This window comes from Cyprinodon variegatus, unplaced genomic scaffold, assembly GCF_000732505.1.
Source record: "Cyprinodon variegatus isolate N-32 unplaced genomic scaffold, C_variegatus-1.0 Scaffold17, whole genome shotgun sequence".
NCBI lineage: Eukaryota > Metazoa > Chordata > Actinopteri > Cyprinodontiformes > Cyprinodontidae > Cyprinodon > Cyprinodon variegatus.
The window spans coordinates 1,567,946-1,590,897 of record NW_015150470.1 but is presented as its reverse complement, the minus strand read 5'-3'; the positions used below and the strand labels follow the sequence as shown (position 1 = coordinate 1,590,897).

Below are 22,952 nucleotides of genomic sequence, written 5' to 3'. Positions count from 1 at the left end.
TAATTTTGTATTAGTGATTTTCAGAAGAGAAAAGAAAGCTTTATATTTGCTGTGAGACTAATCAAAGCTTGACATTAAAACCCTATATGGATGATATTTGAAATGGTAAATGAACCAATCTTGCAGAAAAGTTGTAACACCAATCAATATACCCCTCTGCAGCTTCTCAGCAAAGCCTTATCAGGGGAGGCATGAATGCAGTTTGACATTTGTTGCTACTATTCAATATGTTCCCATTTAGACTTCTATAGGTGATGGTTAGTTTGGGGAATTCTTCCTTATATAAGATGCAAATTCAGCATGAAATGGCTACAGGCCATGAATAAAACGCAAAAGTAAAGTTCTGAAACTTCTGTATTATTATATTTCCTCTTTGTGATGTCATCGTATTTCCCTGTTGGCCTCCTGTAAGTTCACTTTGACTGTTTGAATGTTGCTATGCATACTGTATATACCTGCCTTGCTTTAAACTTACTGTACATTAAAAAACTGTTATTACACGTTTATTATAAAAAGGTTTATAAAACATTTTAGTTTGTTGGAAAATTGTTTGTGCCTACAGATTATTAGCTATTATGAGTTTGGGATTTCTTTTCATGCTACTGCAATGCTATAGTCTTCATTAGAGTTTCACAACTAATCGATCGCCATCCATATGAGCGCCTTTATAAATTTTGTAGGTTTTGGCACATTGCTGTTTTGGAGCATACAGATGTTTGTGAACACAATTTGAAAAGAAACAAGCAATTACCTTTAAGAGGAAATTCTTCCTGTCAATCTGGAAAAGAATATAAGGATATTTTTAAACAATACTGACATTCTCACTACACAGTTAGACTATTTCTAATCGCACAACATTTCAGGTGGTTGTCAATTTTCCAAAAAGAGATGTCTTAGCAAATAAAGTCCAAGAGTTTATTGTGCCATTTTGAAAGAAATGCCTAGAAAATTGCATCTTGTGTGCTAAATTGCATGCCAAAAATAGTATGGATTGATTAAAAAGGTTACCAAAAGAAAATGTCTCTAAAAATTTAACTATTTCATTATTTGTATTTGCACGGTTACATTTGAATAACTCAAAAGTCCTCTGAAAAAATGCCCTTTGGATAGATGGGATCTAAGTAGAGAAATTTGGCTGTAATGTTCAATACTGTTACTGTGCAGCAGGGTGGTAATGAAATGATTTAGGCTTGTTTTGTAGCTGCACACCTGGGTAGCTTGGAATCGTGGTGCTGACTATTACCAGAGCCAAACTTTTCTACTGTCAATTTCAGATCAAGTTAGTTTATTAATATCTTGGCATTGAACAGCATGTCATCTTAAGTCATTTAACTCTCAGTGCTGTGAAATTAGAATAGAATAGAATAGAATAGAATAGAATAGAAAATCCCTTTATTAGGGATTTATTGTGTGGAAATTGTGTTATAGCAGCATTGCAGCAAAAATGGTCACACAGAATTTGACCTTAATTGTGTATAAAAACAACAAAATAAGTGGCAGAGAAAAAAATAACATAAGATTATGTATTGTTCAATGTTTTTAGATATATAAATACTTTGCTTTCACCTGAAGAATAAATTATCAGTATTCTGTTGTGGACATTTTTACAGTAGTGGATGTTGGAAAATGGCAGCAACATCAGAGATATGAAAAATGACAGCAGCATTTTATTTAAGTGCCCAAGACAGAAACTATGCAAAAATCAGAATGAATGTAACAACTTGTTGAGGTTGTTGGGAACAATGGTGGTTATGATTATAAAGTCTTCCAGCTGCTGGGAGGGAGGATCTGTGATAACGTTTCCTGGTGCATTTAGGGTGCAGCAGTCTGTCACTGAAGGAGCTCTGAAGTTTAAGAAGAGCTTCAAGCATGGGGTGGGAGACATCCAACAGAGATGTTTAGTGACGATCTTTTTGTTTCCCACCTCCTGCACTGAGTCACAGAGCTGGCCCTCCTGATCAGCTTATCTAGCCGCTTTCTCTCAGCTACAGATAATCCACGGCTCCATCAGACAGCACCATAGAGAGTCATAGAAGGTCTTTAGGAGATTCCCCTGCACTCCAAAAGCACTCAGTCTCCTCAGCAGGAAGAGTCTGCTCTGACCCTTCTTGTACTGAGCCTTAGTGTTTTGAGTCCAGTCCAGTTTATTGTTCAGGTGAACACTTAGGTACTTAGAATAGTCCACTATCTCAGTGTGCATTTCCTGGATGTTCACCAGTGTCACTCAAAAAAAATTATACTGAAGCATTGCTTAAAAATCTTCTATCAAAGAAAATCCATCTGATTACATCAAGTCATTGCTTTTGCCAAACGTACTTCATGAGGCGACAGTGGAAAGTTGACTGCATTGTGTCACAAACTTTGCAGCAACCACTCATATAAGGCATGTAAGTACTGTAGCTGTAACAATAGCAATGAGCAAGAAATCTGCTCTGGATGTCTATAAAGCAAAATGTTAGTACTCTGCAGTGGTTCAGTCAAAGTCCAGATCACTGTCTGACTTAAATGTGGTATCTTAAAGGACCAGTGCTGATATAAATGTGCATGACCTGAAACAACGATGTCTAGAAGTCTGGTACAAAATTGCTCGATATGGTGCAAGACTGACAAAATCATACAGACAACTACTGAGAAGTTTGGTGCTAAATGTAGTCTTACTGTAAAGCATCCTTAATTATGTGTGTAAACATTATTTCACATTATTGAATCATGTCTGAGAATATTTTTGATGCAAATCTTAAAAGTTATGTCTTTATTTGTACAAGTATAGTCTGATTCTGTTGCTTCCTTTGTGTACATAAGGTCTGAGAATATCGCAAATATTCGATTAGCAATATAATGTAAGGCTTTGCAGTCTTAATGCTAGTGGAATTTAGACCGATATTTAAAAAAATAAATAAACCATCAAAAATGCTTTATTTGCAGAGCTCATTTCTAGAAAAAAATATAATCTGGATGTAAAGAAGCTATTTAATTCCACAATTCTACAAGTAATTTAAAATATCATTTTAGTTTCTACCTTAATGCGTGAAATCTGAAATCTATAACTCCGTTTTTTTTTATAGGAGCTGGAGGCTGGTCTCCCCTCACCTCGGACGGCTATCAGTGGCTGGAGGTGGATCTCGGCCAAAGGACCAAAATTTCCGCTATCGCTACACAGGGCCGCTATGGCAGCTCTGATTGGCTGACATCTTACCAGCTGATGTTCAGCGACACGGGGCACAACTGGAAGCAGTACAGACAAGAGGACAGCATAGGGGTGAGTCCGTGCAGAAAGACAGATATTACTAATATGATCAACAAGAATTCAAAATTCTGCTGCTCATAAGAGTTTATAGTCTTAAGTAAACAACGACCCCTCCCAAACACCAAATAAATGATTAAATAAATGAAGCACATACACTCTGCTTCACATATTAGCTAAAATGTTTATTCTTCAGATCAGTTTCAGCTAATTTCATAGTCCCATTATATTAGGCTGATATTTATAGAGTACTTGGTGTTTAACTATTCTGGTCAGCAGGGATCAGCCCTTCCTGAACAAATTATCACAGTCATCAGGAGCCTTTGACTCCTCATTAATAATGAATGAACCAGTGAAAGAGCTCTGCTGACTCCACTGACCTGCTGCCAAAACACTTGAAGCTGCTATTGATGGTTGCAGAAAGAGAGCTGAGCCCTTGGTAAGTTCTGCCTTTGTGTCATGTTGTTTATATGGAAAAGAACGGCGCTGAAGCGCTTTGTGCCCGTGGTCATTGAGTCAGAAACGCAAATTAAGTCACCTGAAAACATGATGTAGATAAGTAGATGGAATAATACCTCCACCGTACAATGAGCATGATCTACATGGTTGGCCTTCTAAAACATGGTGTCATGTTCAATTTGTACTAAAACTTATATGGTGATAGAATTAATCATATTAAACCTTTTTATTATTATCTTAGATTTCATTTTTGATTATTAGTTCTTATAAATAAAATATAAAAGTATATACATTTTTAAAAATGTGCTAATTAAAAACATATTGGCAAAGTATCTCCATTTAATATGCATTTGCCAGAGGTTACCAAAAATATTTGGTAGAGTTTTGTTACACATACAGGAAATAAGTATTAGACCGAAACTCCATTTGTTTTCTCACTACTATTTGTGTTTTGGCAGAGTAAAATTTATTTTTTGTCTTTTTTTATGCTGCCATTTATGAATTGTAAAGCCTTTTTAGGCTGTTTGCTTAACTTGATATTTGTTTGCATCTGACATGTGTTGTAGTGGCTTTAACTCTTCTTCATTCAATCTTAATGAGACAGCAAGTTGTAGGAATCCTCGGTTTGTTATAGCTGTTTAAATATATCTAAAGTTGCTTTGGAACATAAACTACCCAAACAAGCATGTTGAAAAGCCCTGATTTACTATTAAAGTGGGTGTAAATGGGAGGTTTAACCAGAGTGAAAAGGCTGTTGGTTGGAGGGTTGAAGAGAGGGGATTCTCATCAGAGTTGGAGGTGAAGCTTTTCTCTTGTAGAGACCTGAGAAGGGCTTCCTGTGGATTAAATAGTCTGCATGAACTCCTCAACAATCCCAGTGAAATTTTAGAGAGTGTTTTGGAATTCCTATGAATTTAGAGCTTAGAGAGTGTAAACTGAAGAAAATAGAGGTATATTTTCGGTAACGTTTTCTTATACAGTACATCAATTACCATGTTACAACATAGTAATAACATAGTAAGTGACACTGTATTACTTTGAAACAAGAAAAACCTTATCTAGGGCTGGATATCGTTCAAAAATTTTCAGTGCCGTTACCAATACCAATACCTTCACTTCGATAACGGTTCCTGAACAAGACTTTTCTCGATACCAATTTTATAATATCAATTCGAAGATAAAGAAAATTACGCAACATATTAAAGTACAAATCTTGAGTTTTATTTTAAGCTCTGATTTTTTCATTTACATTTTTCTTCTTACATAATTTTTTTTTTCAGTGAAGAAGAACAGTTGCAAACAAGTCAGTGTCTAATATTCACTGTTACATTGTGAGGACCTTTTTACTTAGCAGTTTTTTTTTAGAAAAATGAACATGTCTGCTTTCTCAGGAGAAAAAAAAGCCCGTTGAATGGGATCCTACTGACAGCGGTGCGCTGTCAGTAGGCAGGATGGTAATCTGGATGAACTGATTGCACTGATTAAGTTTTCTGGTAGATTTTCCCACTTAAAAACATAATAAAACAAATTTATTCCCACAGATCACAGCAAATATAGCTACAAGGCAAATAAAGGATAGAGTAGCTCCGCCCAACGAGCGTCAGAGAGCCAGAGCAGCTAAGCTGCTTCAGCCGCGCGTCAGAAGCTGGTACAAGCAGCAAAAAGGAAGCAGCTGATGCGATTTTGCTGCTCCTGCTGCGTCCGGTTTGAAAGCAGCATGATTCACTCCGCTCTGGCTTTGCTCTGCCCACAGGCTGCTGAGAGGAGGATGGTTGCTCTGGCTGCGGTCTGCTCTTCTTGCAGTGAAACACCGAGCAACTTTCTGCTCTTAAATTGTTTCCGTGTACGATGTATTGCATTGCGCACTATTGGCATCAGTCTTAATAAAGTGAAGCCGCACTTTTGACCTGGGGGGCATTTTAAAGGGGTTCCATGACGACGCAACCGAGGCATGTTTGGATACTCTGTAAAACCGAAGCATTTCGGTCGGTACCATAAAACAACCGATGTTCGGTACCCAGCCCTAACCTTACCGGGTAATTGCCCCAAAAATAAGGTGTGTGATTTCAAAGTAATTACCTGCATGTAATTATTACAATTGTATGTTTCTATGTAACTATGGAGACTTTTGGTGGGTAACTACCATTAGGTTACTATATAACAGTTTCTATTATTGGCCGGCACATATTAACAGCTTACAAAATAAACTGGAACTTAGCATCAGGTACATATGAATAAGAGTTTAGTCAAGAAGATTGGCTTACTGTCTTTAAGGTTTAGTTTACTGTTATATGCCAAGTAATAAACTGCATTTTACTAGATAATAACACATTAATTTATTGTCATCAGTGAAATGAATATGAGTTACCTGGTAATAATGGTTTGAAATCTAAGAAGTCTGACTTTATCTTGTCTGCCTAAAATTTGAAGCATAGCAATTACTAAAGTTCTCCGTAAAGTTTTTCTTGTTACCTAGTAATATGTGACTTGCTGTGTAATTACCATGTTATTATATTATTATTGCTGTACTGTTAAAGAGAGCGTGATCCATTTTTCTGCTGAGGTAGATTGCTTCACTTTACAACTGAATTTTCCTGATTTCCTCTGGGGTTTATTTATTTATTTTGCATCTGATTTGGTCATATTATGAATAAACCACTATTTAGAGAAGCACAAAAGATACACCCCTTATGTAGCGTAGCTAGCTGTTTTGAACTTCATGATTATAAATGACTCAATTCCTCTCAGAATTTTTTAAAACATCTATTAAAATCTGATACATTTTCTTTGCCTTTGAACAATATTTTATAAGAAAATCAAAGTAGCAATGATTCAATATCTCTCTTTGATCAAAATCCATTCTGCATCAGTCATAATTACACTTTAGTTGAGAACAGTTAATTACAAAAAGACTGTTGTGGATTAAAAGAAGTTATATTTACCAATTATTCAAAAATAATTAAAAAAACAGCACAAAACAAAGATAAACTTAAAAGGATTAACAAAGGGCTACAATAAATTATTTAAAATCCCTCTACAGATAGGAAAAAGTTTTCTGATGAAGAAATGTGACGTGTAGAAGCTGTTTAGACTCATTCCGTTCTATAACGTTATTCAGTCTCTCAGAAGACGTAACCCTTTTTTTTAAAAATAATTTTTTTATGATAACTAATATTCATTCCAGAGTGAAAGGAAAGTGAAGGTTATAGATATCTGATAACCACCCTATATTATAAAATTATAATAATACCTTTATTTAAAAGCACCTTTTTAGAATAGCAAAAGACACTGTAAAAACCAAGTAGCAGTTAGAAGTTAGTAGTTAGAATAAAGAGGTGTTTGCAAAGAATAGGGACGTATGAACAGATGGATTTGGAGTTTAGATCGGGTTAGTGTCAGGTTTTCACACCTCAACAGCACTGGGGGAAAAAAGTGTCAGACCATGTTCTCTACCATCTCAGAACCACTTGACTTCTGGCTCAGTGTTGCTGCACCTCTGCCCCTCTCAGCTGCAGGGAAGTTGAGTTTTTTCCTTCCAGCAGTGATGCTGTCTGCCTTGCAGTGATGTCAAAAGTACACACATTTGTACACACACAGTAGAAGTATAGATACTGCAGTTTAAAAACACTCTGATAAAAGTTGAAGTATCAACTTGACCTCTTTACTAAGGTAAAAGTGAAAAAGTATGTGCTCCAAAAACTCCTTAAAGTGTAAAAGTATAAAGTAACCTTTAAAAAAGACAGCTAGATGCCATTATGAATAGAAAGCTAAATTTTTCGATAATTTCAAAAAAATTCTTTGAGATAGGACCAAGGATGAGGGAGGTTTTGTTGGTCTCCGTCTCCCGATAAGCTCTCGACTGTGTCCGACCTTTCAGACATTTCAACATCTTTTTCTGAATCCTACATTGTAGCATGGCATAGACAATTCACGTTAGCAGTTTGAAGAACACCTGCTTGCTTCTGAGGATTTCCTTTAGCTAACCAATGAGTGTTTGCGTTATATGACACATCCAATTACACTAGTGTTCACTAGATGTGGATGGAGCCAATGATCTGCATTGGATGGCGCACATGACGTGAAATAAATATTTATAAATATTAAACCAGAGGTAACCAATTAAAAATCAGCCGGGTCCAAATAAAGCAAATCATCAAGCAGTAAAGGTCCGGAGACATTTTTAATGATCTGTTACTTTAAACAGAAATTAACACTGAAATAAAATGAGGTATTTATGCATTCATGTTATACGTTGAATTTGTAAATTAAAAAAAACTGACAATTTGTTATTTTTTGTTTCTTTTTTCTGTCTTAATGTTCGCAGTGGGCTTTATGCTGCCCTGCAAGGCTTTAAACCTGGGTTTGAATGGAGACAAAGCCGTTCTAAAGCACATATCAAGGAGCTCATTTTGAGCCTGGATCCATATGTATTTTTGATTCTGTTCATGGTGGAGAATCCTGCTTCACAGCAGCAGGTTGAGCCAAACATACTCTAAATGTTCAGGCTCCGCTACGGTCCGGCAGGTCAAGATCTGCTATTGCAATCGCACCAAACAGGAACAAGAATGGCGAGAAGATCCAGTTTGTCAAATTAAAATATAGTAACAACAGATCGGTAACTACAAATTAGAGCATAATTCTTATATATTTCAATAAAACTAACACGGTTTATTAAAAAGATTGGGTGCAAACTATTGGTACTTTAACAGACCAGGAAGCAGATTTCTCATCTCCATCAGGAACCGCACATATGGTGATGGGGAGTTTTTTAATATGTCATGGAGCGCAGCAAGACGGGAGGAGCAGTGGAAGCTGTAGGCTTTGCTTTGCGCAGGAGGTCTGGAGCTCTGCGGGGCGGAGCAATGAGGGAGGATGTGGGATTTCGGGGTAGAAGGAGAAGCAGTGCAAGTGACGTTTAGGCACTGTTGTCAGACAACATGTGGTAATTTATAAATGTGATCAGGTTGGGTCCAGAGTAGCCAGCTAGTGGATCCGGATCTGGACCACAGTCCGCTAATCCGCAACCTCTGCTTTAAACCGAAGCCAAGAGTAACGAGTAACGATTGTTTTAAAAATGTAAGAAATAAAAAGTACAGATACTTGTGTGATGCAATGAGTAGAAGACAGAAGTAGGAAGAAAAATAAGTAATGGAGTAAAGTATAGATACCTAAAAAGTGTACTTAAGTACTGTAACGAAATGTTTGTACTTTGTGACTTGACCCCTCTGCTGCCTTGGAGTCACATCTAAAATTACCAGCAGCACTTTCACATATAAAGTGCTGGTTATTCTCCCACAGCAGTGTGTCGCAGTGAGCTTGTCGCAGATATTTTTTATTCATTTATGCCCAATATTGAAGTGTGGTCTGCGCTATTTTATTCCCCGCCAAAACGCGAGGAAGTGGGGGTAAGTTTGTGTGACAGCGGAGGGACATGAGGGCAAGAAAGAGCGGGGATCCAGGTGGAAAAAGGGTCTCAGCTTTCTCGCGCACATCGCTCTTCTAGCTGGTCCAACTTCACGAGTCGTTTTCCGCAATGGTGGTCATACAAACAAAACAAGCTGGTAAGGTACCAAACAGGAAATACACATAGAGTAGAGCGGATGTAGATTTGACCAATCAGAGGCCTTCTGTCTGCAGCACTGTCTGCATTCACCTACAATTTTGGAGAGGTGCAGCAGAGTGTCTGCAGAAGGGGTGGAGGCATATCTATATTAACTGCGACACGCAGACGACCTGGTTTCTGAGTAAAAATCAGCCTTAAGGCTTGGAGAAACATTTCAAACAAACTTTGAGGTAGTCCAAAAAGGATTAACTCTCACATTTTATTTTTTTTACCGAGTTGGGCAAAAAAAACAAAACAAAACAAAAAAAAATGTCTGGATGTGTTTTATTATTTTTTTATGACTCCTTTATGCAAATCTCAAAGCTCAGCTGCCTCAGCCTCATCAGTCTCTGGTGTAGGAGTCGTTACAAAGGCGAGGTCAGGCAATCATTAACCAACTTGGAATAATGCCAGAGATATGAATCCTGTTGTTTTATATGACAGATTAAAAAAAGGAAGAAATAAACCATGTATTTCCTTTAAAACAGGAATAAGCCAATAGAACCCTTCATTTTGAAAGCCGTATTGATTATTTGACTTTCCGTTCACATATCCTGCTTGTGCATTTTAAGTCTTTTCCAGGGAACAATAATGCAGACAGTGTGGTTCAGTACAAACTGCAGCAGCCTGTCGTGGCTCGCTTCCTTCGCCTCATTCCTCTGGACTGGAATCCCAGCGGGCGGATCGGACTGCGCCTTGAGACTTATGGCTGTCCTTACAGTGAGTGCTCTATCCTTCACTGCTCTCATTAGATCTGCAGTTTAACAAAGGAACCATCCCCACACTCCTTCATGCCTTAAGAATCAGTTGTATACACTTTTAAACTCGCTCGTTTCTAATGACCGATACTGTTTTCTTTAATGGATTTAATGGTAAAAGCTGCCGGGAATAATAAACAATTAAGTGACCTTAAAATGCATTGCTATTAAATGGTTCCTAAATTGATCCCACAAAGTAATGGCTGCACCAATGAGGCTGTTGATTAGTGTTTGTGCAATTCAGGGTCTTCAAACCTCCCTAAAAACTGACTTAAATATTTTCTGTTAAGCTTAAAAAGTGTTTATTTCACGTTTGAATCTAATGTGAAGCAACAAAAACATACACATGCAAATTGTTTTTAAATATCAAATGGATTGCTTACTTTTATGCATACCATTATGCAGAATTCTCCCTGTTCTCTTTTATATCTTAGCCTCTGATGTGTTGAATTTGGATGGCAGCAGCAGTTTGGTGTACAGACTGAGCCCCGGATCAAGGCCAACTCAGACGCATGTCATCACATTGAAGTTTAAAACCCTCAGGAACTCCGGCACGCTGCTGCAGGTGGACGGAAGGGAAGGACTCACCCTGAGTCTGGAGATAGAGAGAGGAAAGTTGCTGCTGCTTTTCAGACAAGGTACTAATGTCTATTGACAGACACTGAAAGATACTGACATATTTTCATTGATTTCAATATAGTGGAGCATTTAATCTGCAGACAGAGAGCTGGAATCTATCAGTGATGGCATTTCTTGTGATGAGGTGTATTTCCATTCCAATCAATCTTCACATAGTTGAGACTTTTTATTAACTTTTAAATGGATGGTGTAGAAAAGACACACCTTGCGTCCTGATTAAAGCTTTGTGCCTACTTTTCTGCTACCTCCGTGTCCAGTTAAGCCTTGATTGATGTTGTCCATTTGCTGCAGCATGTGTTAGGGATGGATTCTTCTAGAATGGGTGCATGCCAGATGTGTCTGTGTGTGTGGTTTGAATGGGATTACACCAGAGGTTGTCAGGTTGCCATGCTGACTAATCACCATCTGGCACACCTCTCACCAGAAACCCCGGCTGACCACAGAAATACTTCGTCGTCACATCCAGCTTCTTCTCTCTGAGCCAATATTCCTCCTTTAATTTCTGTGCTTTTTTTATATATATTTTCCTTGATTTGTTTTTTGTATCAATAAATTCCAAGTTGCAATAATAAACCTGCATCTTAAATAGTTTTATATCTCTAAATTTGTAAACCTTTAACCTGCGAATAGTTTAACCAATATTATTTTTCTAATAATAGGTTTAAACCATGTTTCTTTAATCTCATCCACTTTAAAGAGCAACATGTTAGAATAGTTTATTTTACGATCAAGGATAACAAAGCTACAATTCCAGGGTTTATTATTCTGAAATTTCAACTACCTGCTTTTAAATAAAAAAAAAGAATTTCATCCATTCCATTATTTATAATATGATACGATATAAACTCTATAAATACATAAAAAATATATTTTTTATAACCTAAATGTTCTATCAAAACATTTTTCTTCTCTAAGGCCTCACAGAGGATCTGTACAGCCTTGAAAGTGCTTCACTGCTGCTTAATAACACTGCATTTAATGTATCTCAGAAACAACCACGTTTTACTATAGTTTCAGTACTAAAATAAAATAAAAATACTTGTTTTACAGTTTAACTGGAGTCCAAGTTACCAGCTACATAAGAAAAAAAAACCTCTAGATCTTTTTAATGTCCTGGAATGAAAAATTCAGTAAATAGTTTGATGTATGAAAGATAAATACAACAGATTTTAAAAAGCATGTCTCTGAAAGTTTAAATTATGTATCTAAATATTATCATCTTCCCACACAGATGTCTGTGTCCAGTGTCTGAACCCTAACAGCCCAGCGAGCCCATCATACTAACAATAAACAGTAAACATGAAAAGTGGCTGGTTTTAAGGAGAAATATACTAATAATTACTTTTTAAGACTCAGTTGTATTTGAGGAACATTCAATAATAGTGGGTCTTTAATGGTGAATTGAATCTCATAAAAAGAATCTTCTTAAAAGCCCATGCTTTAACGAGGCTCTGGCTTAGTAAGTTAAAAAGTCCATACATTTAACTTTGATTCAAAGACAGAAGATGAGTCAAATCATGCTTTCTTCCCACTACTTCCTGTGTCTTCTCTATCGGTTTCTTGGTTTGATTATTGCTTGCCTTTGTTGTCTCCTTGGAGCTCCATCTCCAGCTTAACTAGAGGTCATTTGCCTTTTCATCTCCAGATTTGTCATCTTTCTATCAGTTTTTTTTCTGCTCTCTCTTACATTACTGTCTATTTGTTTCTGTTGGTTAGAGGCCCTTTATGTTTCTGCACCTCATTATTTCTGTCTCTGCCTTTCTCTGTGTTCTGTGGAAACTCTTGATCCACGAAGAAGAAAGTTTGGTTACACACTTAGTCATTTTGATAATCGGTTTTGTACATTATACTTGAACTCAGTCATGCTCTACTGTGCCGGGAGTCAGAGATGATACGTTTTATTTTATAGACAGAACTTAAAGATACAAAAAATATTGTAATTGTCTTTGTTACTTAAGTGATATTTTATAAGGAGCGGTCATTTATTTATATTAGGCTTTTGCATTATGACTAAGTAGAATGAGAGGGAGTGGCGGCCTAGTGGTTAGGGCATTGGGCTTTGAATCCTGAGGTTGTGAGTTCGATCCCCCACTCCCACAGACTGCCACTCTGGGTCCCTGAGCAAGACCCTTAACCCCACACTGCTCCCCGGGCGCCTCACAATGGCAGCCCACTGCTCCCCAAGGGGATGGGTTAAATGCAGAGAATTCATTTCGTTGCTCTGTACTTGTGACAGTGGAATGACAATAAAAGTTGAATTGAAATTGAATTGAATTGAGAATGTACATTAAAACATCTGTAGAGTAATTGCATCTTTTGATGTTCATATTCATTAAACTTTATTTCAATCTGAAAAACTCACACAAAGAGAAAAGACAATTAGGAGAAATATTGATACAATTACTTAGTGAAGTCACAGCGCATCCGCCGCCTGCGCACAGGAGCAGACAGGTGCGTATTGGAGGCCTTTTAAGATGAACTTTGGATGCAGATTGGCCTTCGTGGAGGTCTGGTTCAAAGCTGATTGGCTGTGTCAGAGGTGGATGTATGAAAAACAATTAGTTTCTTCAATTGAACTTCCACCTAGGCTCCATATCAGAAAAACTTTAAACCTGGAGTCTGCAGATCGATAAAAATCTATAAGCAGTTGATTATCTGTCACGTTCTTAGTTCTGTTTACCTTTCCTTATGAGATTTCACACTCACTTTGATCCATGTTTTTCTTTGTTTTTTCTAATTTTGTTGGTTTAATTCCTATTTTGTAGTGTTTTCTGGATGTATTTGAGTACTTAGGTATTTCTTGATTGCCCTCTGTTGCCCTCTTGTGTTGGTCTTTTTTTTCCTAGCTTCTTTATAGAATCCTCTGCTCACAACTGCTCCCAATCAGCTCATTAGTCCTGTCTTTGTTCAGTCTTCCATATATACTCTCCCATATTTAGTTTTCCCATGAAGTTGTCTGGTTTTTGGTTCCACTTATTGTGCACTTTGTTGTTTGGATTTTTGGCTCAGTGAACAATTAGTTGTCAATTAAATGTTCAAAAACTCGCCTGACTCTCCTCGCCTCTGCAGTGGTTTTCTGGTCTTTGTTCTTACAGTAATAACCTTCTTTTGGGAGCAATGTGAGCATATGCATGCCTTTTTGATCATTTGGTATGTTAAAACAGAAAACAAATATATGAATATTCATATAAATGTGATTTTTTTCTAGTCTTTGTATATTTGGATACAGGCTCAAAATCTGTTTCTTTATGGATAGTTAATGTTACGTTCATACCAGTTAACAATTTAGATCAGTTTTATTTTATATCAATTGAATAGGAAAAACGAACTGCTGTGTTACATACAGATAATCCCTTTTGTATATTGGCTTTATGGTTATTCAATTCGTCTGCTTTACACGGTAATTTATGCATTTCTATTCTGTTCTATAGATTTAAACTTATGTAAATAAATAACTGGCAGATGTAGGGATTTTTTTTTTTTATGGCAAGTCATCAATTAAAATACCTGTTAGCATTCCATTTTTTAGCTCTACAATATTTTCTTGTGAAACAAAGTTTGATAAATAAGTTGGATGAATGATTATGTGAATAAGTATGGAATAAGGCTGCAGTAAAATTGGATAAGCTGCTATTTTAAAAAAGGTTAAGGTGGGATTTTGAGCATAAAAACACTCAAGCTTTCAAGAATCAATTAAACAACCAATCTGCTCCCCTACAACTTGAATAAAACATCCCTTGGTCATTAGCATTTGTTCGTTTTTATCAGATTTTTTATGCTGAGTAAGTCGGTGCTTGCTGAGCATAGATTTAGAGCCAGTGTGTAATTAATCATAGCTTCCTCCTTTCTTTAGTTACCCCTCCAGATTTAGACACAGTGAGCAAACGGCTGTTCTACAATAAGCATCATCACATTAGTGTTTGATCCTTTCCTATCTGTTAGCAATCTCCTTTTTAATAGTGTTTGTGCACATTTACAATCCCATCAGCAAGAACAACCATTGATTACAGGTGACCTCCATCACAATTCAAATATTCTAGTGCAAAGGCTAATATGCTTGGAGCAATATTTGGCTTTTCTTTTATGCACCTCAATTCTTCAGGGCTAAAATTCAAAGCATTGAATTGTGAGTATAATGCATAATCCTTGAACCTATTTTGTCAGGCAGCTAAAACAAGTCTCTGCTTTGCATTTAAATGTTCCGTGAGTAACTGACACATGCACAGACACTATTACCACCTTATTCCAATTATTAGACTACTACGCAATGTGTGCACTAATATTTACACAGACTTTTTATAACCAACATATCCTAACTATTTCCAACCTGCTGCAAACAAAACCGATGCAGCCAAACAACATTCTGTTGTATCCTGTAGAGCAGGCATCCCAAAAGTGGGCCGCTGTCCTGCAGGTTTCAGAGGTTTCACTGCTCCAGCACAGCTGATTTACATTGATAGTTGACTAACAGGCTTTTGTTGAACTGCAATTATCCGAATCAGCTGTGCTAAAGCAGAGAAACCTCTAAAACCTGCAGGACAGCGGCCCTCGAGGACCTTCTTTGGGGATGCCTGCTCTAGAATAACAAAAATACTTCTTCTTCCCTTTTTATTAAATCAAATTTTTTATAATTTTGAAGTCGAAGGAAAGTGACAAGCTTTCCAAAATGTTTTCAAACAAAAAACGGAAATAAAACATTAATTGTAAGGGAGCTTATCATAGTTTAATATAACTATAAATACAATTATTTTGAAAAGGGTCCCAAAAGGTTTTTTTCAGAAACAAAAATCACCACAAATACCAAGGGTTGAAAGGGCTAATGTTTAGAGTAGGGTTGGGTTATAAAACAAGATCCAGAGCTTTAAGGATACAGACACGGCATACATACAACTCAAAAATCAATGTTCAATCCATCTTCTGAAAATAAAAATAAAACAGGATGGAAAAAAAACTAACTACAAACCTATCAAGACATGGCTGTCAACCCAAACGGACAGGCCAGAGAAAAGAGTCAGAGAAGCAGCCAACAGCTCCATAATAACAATGAAGGAGATGCAGAGATCTTTTCTCTTTTGCCTTGAATTCAGGAAAACTGGCCTATTTTGAAGAGCGTCAAGAAGTATTGCTTAATAAAAGCCACACAACAAGCTATGATGGGGCCATAGGAAACAATTGGAAGAGTGTTTTTGTCAGATTAGACCAAATCCTTTGTCCTCACTATGCTGTTGGTGGTTGCATCACAATGCTGTGAGGATTCCAGAAAAAAAAAAAAAAATCCACACTTCTTCCCAAAAACTGAATATCAATATGCCACTCTTTATCTTACTGTATATAAAAGAAGAAAATAATTTTTTCTTGTAACCACGAGATCATATTTGAAGTAGTTTATTTGAAATTCTGCATGCCAGCGATACATTCAACAAATGTTATAGTTATTTTTAGAGCATTCAATGCCAATTTAATACTCATTAATGCCGAAGTTTACATGAAGGGATAGGGACATTTTAATAGCTGAAGAGAAAGCAGAAAAAAGTCATAGAAATGTTTCATAATAATTGATATCATCATACATATTTATTATTCTTATCAATTTCCTTCCAAATAACATTAATGCACTATTTTATCTTGGTATTTCATAAAATAAGTGTTCAAATTAAAGAGGTGTAGATATTTTTCAATTTATTGATGCACAAAATAAATGGGTATTTGTTTTACACTTGCACAGCGTTCAGTAACTGATGGGTGGCGCTACAGAGGAGGAAATAAGTGTAATATCTAAGAGCAAAGACAGAGAATACTTCATTACTGAATATCAACTCATTCTCTATGTTTTCACTCTTGTATTGATTCTTTTACTTTTCAATTATTCATGTTGTTATGAAATCCTCCCTCTGGAGACACACCATCCTCATCCTTATCCCCCTACCCCCTACAATCTAATAGCTATTCAGTTAATCAATGCAACTTTAGAAATCTAATTTGTTTTCATGCTGTACTGTTGTGTTATTGAGTGAGCCGTTACTTTTTTCTCTGATAAATTAAAGTTTCTATTGCTTTTTGTTCCATGTAGGTGAGGTTGCTTACTTCATCTTTTAACTCTTAATGTTTCTTTTTCCTCACATTCAAATCATTCTTTCTTATCTGAAGTTTAAACTTTTGCCTCACTAATATCTAGCACCATATTGTGTTCAGCTCTTTATATTCTTCGATTTTTCATCAGAAACATGTTTTTCTTTTCAGTTCTTTGGGGGATTCCACTATGCATCCGCTAATTCAGGTCTGATGGTGCTCATCTATGATTAATGAAGCATCTCCTCTGTAGTCTTTCAAATTAGGCATCATAACACATTTGGCTTCTGATTTTCCACTGCTGGTATAAAGGCGTATACAGAGATCCCCTCTGAGAGACTAGGTGACCTCGCTGGGATCCTCCCTTTGGTGTGAACTGAATCAAAACATTCAAAGCAGGAAATAAACTTTTACAGCAATGGAAACTTAAACATTTGAGCTTTATTTTGTTTGTTTCCTTTTTCTAGGCAAAGCTTCATCTGCAAAACTTCAACAACTTGCATCTCTTGCGAGTCTTTTAGATGATCAGCAATGGCACTATGTGGCAGTGGAGCTTCGTGGCCAGAACCTCAACCTCACTGTGGACAAGCACACATTGGGGGTCAAAATCCCTCTAAAGTTCCACCACCTTGACATAGAAGAGGTTTGATGAACTAAAACCACTTCCTTAGCTCTGAGTTAGTATAAATGATGAAGTAACTGACACTAATAATAATCTGTCTTTGGATATTTTTTCCATACAGTTAAGTGTGGGTACGGTTGAGGTTATGAGCTCTCATAAACTATTTCGCTCCAAGAAGAGTTTCCATGGCTGCCTGGAGAACTTGCTGTTCAATGGACTCAACTTGATACAACTTGCTAAACTTCAGGATCACAAAGTTTCTCTTGTGGTAAGTTGTTAAACACCTGGGCTTCAACTTAAGAAATATTTAGTCAGGCTTTGCTCAATGGTCTAATTTAAACGGTGTCCAAACTTCCAACAGGGAAGACTTTAACTTATAGTATTTTTTAAAAAAAGGGGACTGAATGCCTACAAAGTAATTTCATAATTTTTATTAATATTTTTTCACAGTAAAGAACTGATCAGGTTTGTGTTATATACATCAATCCATTTTCCGTCACACATACCCCAGCTGGGATTGCGATGGGTGCCTATCTCCAGCAGTCAATGACATGTCACCAGTCCATCGCAGGGCAACACAGAGACAAACAACCATTCACGCACACACTCACACCTAAGGAGAATTTAGAGAAGCGCATTAATCCAACAGTCATGTTTTTGGACAGTGGGAGGAAGCAGGAGTACCCGGGGAGAACCCATGCATGCACAGGGAGAACATGCAAACTCCATGCAGAAAGATCCGGGGCTTGGAATTCACTGCAAAAACAATCTAAACATGAGTAAAATATGTCTTAAATGAAGTGCATTTACCCTTAATTTGAGTGGTTAAATAAGATGATTTGCCAATGGAATTACTTTTTTACTCTTAACATAAGATAATTCGATAACATGTACTTGAAATAAGACAATGCAATTGTGTTTTCTTATTTTAAATTTAAATTGTCTTGTTCCATTGGCAAAGTGTCTCTTTTATCTCCTCAATTAAAGAACAAATGCATGTATTTTAAGAAAAAATGACTTATCTAGATTTTGTTTTTTTCCAGTGTTGAACTTTGAACCTTCTTGCTGCAAGGCTACAGCTCTACGCACTGCGTCAAAGTGCAGCCCATGTTATAACCATGTTTTTGTCATTTTTGGATTAGAATTAACATGATTCCCTGTTTGCACTGCAAAAAATATCTAGAATAAGTAAAACATTTATTAAATTAAGTGTATTTATCTTTATTTTAAGTAGGTAAATGAGATAGAGTGCCAATGGAATGAGTATTTTTACTCTTAAAATGAGATTATTAGATAATATGCACTTGAAAAAAGACAATGTAATTGTGTTTTTCTTATTCTAAATATACATGTTCTTGTTCCATTGGCAAAATGTCTATTTTACCTCCTCAATTCAAGAACAAATGTACTTATTTTAGGAAAACATGACTTATCTAGATTTCAATTTTTTCCAGTGTGCTTTGTTCATTTTCTTCCTTTATACAGAGAGTAGCTTTATCTCAATCCAGGTACAATGACATGAGTTTTTATGGACATTTCTTCACAAGCAAAATAGTGAAGGAACAAAAAACATTAAGAACAGTGGAGAGAGAGAAAAACAAAGTATATTTTTATTAATTGAGATAAAGTTTTACTTTAATTTAGTTTCAGCAACTTTTTAAATGTTTTTAAGGAAATGCAAAGAGGCATTACATTTTGGCAAGGAAGTATAAAGACTAATATATGATAATAAATACACAAGGTAACATTACAGACTGCAGAGGAAAAACTCTGAATAGACAAGTTTAGATGATAAAGTCAGATCTTATAGGGAATCTGTTGCTCTAAAAGGCTCTGTCAGAAAAGTTTTGGTGGCATTTACTACAAATACTGTAAGGTTTCTCCTAATGTTTTGTAGGGGAGGAAGTTCATTGACAAGATAAAGTTAGATGTGGGAGAAATTCTATATCTTGTCACTTCTGTAACTGCTTTATGAGCCAAATAAGGTAAAATTTTATGTTAAGTGTACCACAAAGAGTGTTTAAAAGGGATCAGTATTTCCAGTGGACAGCACCAGCTACTGGGATAAAATCCCGCTGCAGACATGGCACCGTTATTGTTTAATAAAGCCAGAGCAATGGACTCTATTTCATCATCTTCACTTGAAACAATAGAGCGCACCACATCAGATGCTGCTGGGTTCTCTATTCTTTTATCTTCAAATCTTTATCTACGTTACCTTTACAGGAGGTGACTTTGGTATTTTAAGTATGCATTCTAATCTTATCCCAAGCTCCGCTGTTATCAATATGGAAATACCGTTGTTCTTCTTAAGGAGACTTGCTGATGAGAGCACTGTGACAGGAGGCCACATCAACATGGCCTCTGCAGCCAATTAATATTCATGTAATTTGATGTTTTATCTCTCCAGTAATCATTTAGTCCCATCACTTATCGTCTCTCCTTTTCCTCTGCATGTTTTTTTTCTCTCTCTCAGGGCAATGTGACCTTTTCTTGTGCTGAGCCAGTTTCTGCTGCTGTGACGTTTCCCGGGCCCCAGAGCTTCCTCCAGTTGCCGTGGACAGCTTCATCCTCCTCAGGGAGTGCGTCCATTGGGTTTCAGTTTAGGACGTGGAATAACGCTGGGCTTCTGCTCACTTTTGACCTTCCTGGGCAAGGAGGCGTGGTCTGGTTGTTTTTGAATGAAGCGAGACTCTACATGCAGATCCAGAAAGAAGGGAGGGTGCTGCTGGAGCTCAGTGCAGGTCAGCTGACGTCCACTTCCCAACTATGATTTGTGAAACCAACAATGCCACCAAAAACCACACTAACAGCTGAACAGAAACAATCAGATGTCAACTCAATGCAGGATTTATGCTGCTTAGAAGCAAGTGTTAGCCATGAGTGTTAAGTATGTGATTTATGGTGGTGTACATTTTAATAATTGAACTTTATTGATGTCACATTGGAGAAATTTACCTCTGCATTTAACCCATCCCGTCGGGGAGCAGTGGGCTGCCATCGTGGGGCGTCTGGGGAGCATTTGGGGGTTAAGGTTTGCTCATACTGTAGACCCAGAGCAGCAGTCTGTGGGAGAAGGGCTCAGGAACTCAGAACCAAGATCCAAGCTTTATGACCTAACCACCAATTCATACCACAATGCATCAAATATGGTATCTATACCAGCATCTACGCCAGTGGCAATTTCTCATTGAATACTAGGGAAGCATTTAATATGCGTAAAATGCATTTGATTTCATGAGTATATTGCACGTTATTTTGCTATTGAGCCCGCTCTTGGACGCGATCTCACCTGCCAGTCAGCCTCTATGAGAAATCCCTGTTGAGGTTTGAGCCTTGGTCTAATGAGGCAAGCAGCGAAAAAGTAAAGCCCTGATTGGATAACACAACAAAATATGTCACTTCCAGTTAGGCTAAGGTAACCAGGTGTTAGAGTGGAAATGAAACGGTTAACCAAACTAACTCAATTCATAAGGTTGTGTCTTACCATTATCAATAATTATAGAAACATATGAAAATATAAACATAAGAGGAAATGGAAGCGTTGTTTTATAGTTTTTTTTGGAAAGGTCACCTCCATGTTACAGCACTCTAAGTGGTGACGTCATGGGGTTGGTAGATGCTTCAGTTATCAGTTGAGTACATTGATAATATGAACGATAAATCACTACTAGGGGTGTGGAAAGAAATAGCTTTGGCAATATATCGTGATTTTTGGCTGCCTGATCTAATATAGATCTTAAGTTCCTATTATTTATTATGGGCTACCTTTGTACCGACACTGGCAGATAGTGCTGTGGAGCCCTTATCTGTAGTTGAGGCAGTCACAGTGGAAGACGTGGACTGACTCAAACCCCAAAAAAACATGGATACCATCCATCCATCCATCCATTTTCTTTACACGCTTGTCCCAAGTGGGGTCGCGAGGGGTGCTGGTAACATGGATACCAAAATAACTAAATAATCAATATCATCTGATGAACATATACAGTGTAACGATCTCAGAATGTTGGACCCAGAATTCAAAGCATTTATTTAACAAACAGGTGCGCGGGGCTGCTCGTCTGCTGCGGGGCGGATCTCTGCAGGGATAGGAGAATACAGGTCAGTGACTGGATGTGGAGCTGAATACGACTTGGAGCTAGTCACTGACCTGATTCAAAGTTCAGTCTGTTCGCGGAGAACACAGCTGAATCCAGGAGGGAGGTTTGACCGCAGTTGCGGCGGGTGACGCACCAGAGTTCCTAGAGAGTGAGCGGTGCGGGCACCAGCCGACGCCGAGCAGCAACAGAGTCCAGAAGGGAAATCCAAGGCCGAAGTCAGGAGACAGTTCCAGGTTCAGAAGCCGGTAGAATCCAGGATTAGATGCGACAAACAGAGCAGACAGGGGCAAGGCAAAACTCGAGATCCTCAGGGCAGAAAACTGGTCATAATCAGGGAAACAGACAGACTAAAGAAGGCTAGGAAACATCTCACCAAAACACACGAATAACCTGGCGCTAAAGGGAGGCAAACGCACAACTTAAATAGTAGAGGAACCAGGTGGAAATGATCGGCGATAATCAGCTGCAGAACCAATTAGAAAGCTGAGCAAGGAGCAAAGGAAAAAAAACTAACCATCAGCGCCAAGATCATGACACATAGTTGCTTTTTATCTATATATTCAATTAGGACAGCAGTAAAAATATGGTAATATATAGTGATATTGCAATATGGTGATATCGTATCATGACTCAAGTATCATGACACTTGTGGTACACAACACCCATGTCAATCACCCCCTAATCACAACCATGAAACACTTAGGAAAACATTTAAGAGATTTTATATGATAGAAGACAAAGCTGAAAGGCACTCGAGCATCTAAATCACTTTGCTTATACTTTTGATCCATTTGCCATATGACTCGGTCTGTAGTAAGGCAAGAAGAGGCAGTTTTGGAGCCTGGGTTCTGACTTGAACCTGATAGAACACGGTTGTGGAGATTATGTAAGGCAGAATACTTTTGAGTCTGGTTGGCTAGCAGTGACTTGGACAGCTGGTTAAATCCTGGAGCTGCTCCAAGTGTTTTTGATTTCACTGCCTACAGTATAAGCTGGGCTCTGCTGATCAGCCAACACCCTCTGAAAGCGCTTCATCGGCAACAATCAGCTGTAATGACAAGTTACGAAAACACGCTAAGCAGGTAGATGATGAAGAAGTTCGGCATCAATTCTTTGCCTGCTTGTTAGTCAACTGTCACAGTTGCTAGGCAACAGAGCTTAAGCTAAGTGTTGAGTGGTGACAACCGGAGAAGGCTGGACGTGTTTGTCTTTATAGCCAAACTCTTCTACCCGCCTTATTTTCATGCCTCCGAAGGACCCAGTCCAGGTAGGCCGGGTCTATAGGGCTCTGGATCCGCGTTGCATTGTGGGACGTGGTGGCCATGTTGAATGCTATGCTCTGATAGCATAGCTCCGATAGCATAGCTCTTATACCGTAGCTCTGGTAGCATCGCTCCGAAAGCACAGCTCCGACACAACGTTGTGAGAGAAAAAAAAGATGTTAAAATCCGGAAAA

General features: G+C 37.6%; 1 protein-coding gene across 1 annotated transcript in view; it reads left to right on the top strand.

The window, feature by feature from the left end:
* Positions 1-22,952, top strand: part of LOC107092384 (contactin-associated protein-like 4) — a 182,368-nt gene that overhangs the window by 72,237 nt on the left and 87,179 nt on the right. Inside the window, exons 3-8 of the mRNA XM_015386843.1 lie at positions 3,066-3,259; positions 9,878-10,025; positions 10,498-10,701; positions 17,239-17,414; positions 17,515-17,661; positions 19,870-20,137. Of these exons, the coding sequence (XP_015242329.1) occupies positions 3,066-3,259; positions 9,878-10,025; positions 10,498-10,701; positions 17,239-17,414; positions 17,515-17,661; positions 19,870-20,137 (1,137 nt within the window). The remainder of the gene's footprint in view (positions 1-3,065; positions 3,260-9,877; positions 10,026-10,497; positions 10,702-17,238; positions 17,415-17,514; positions 17,662-19,869; positions 20,138-22,952) is intronic.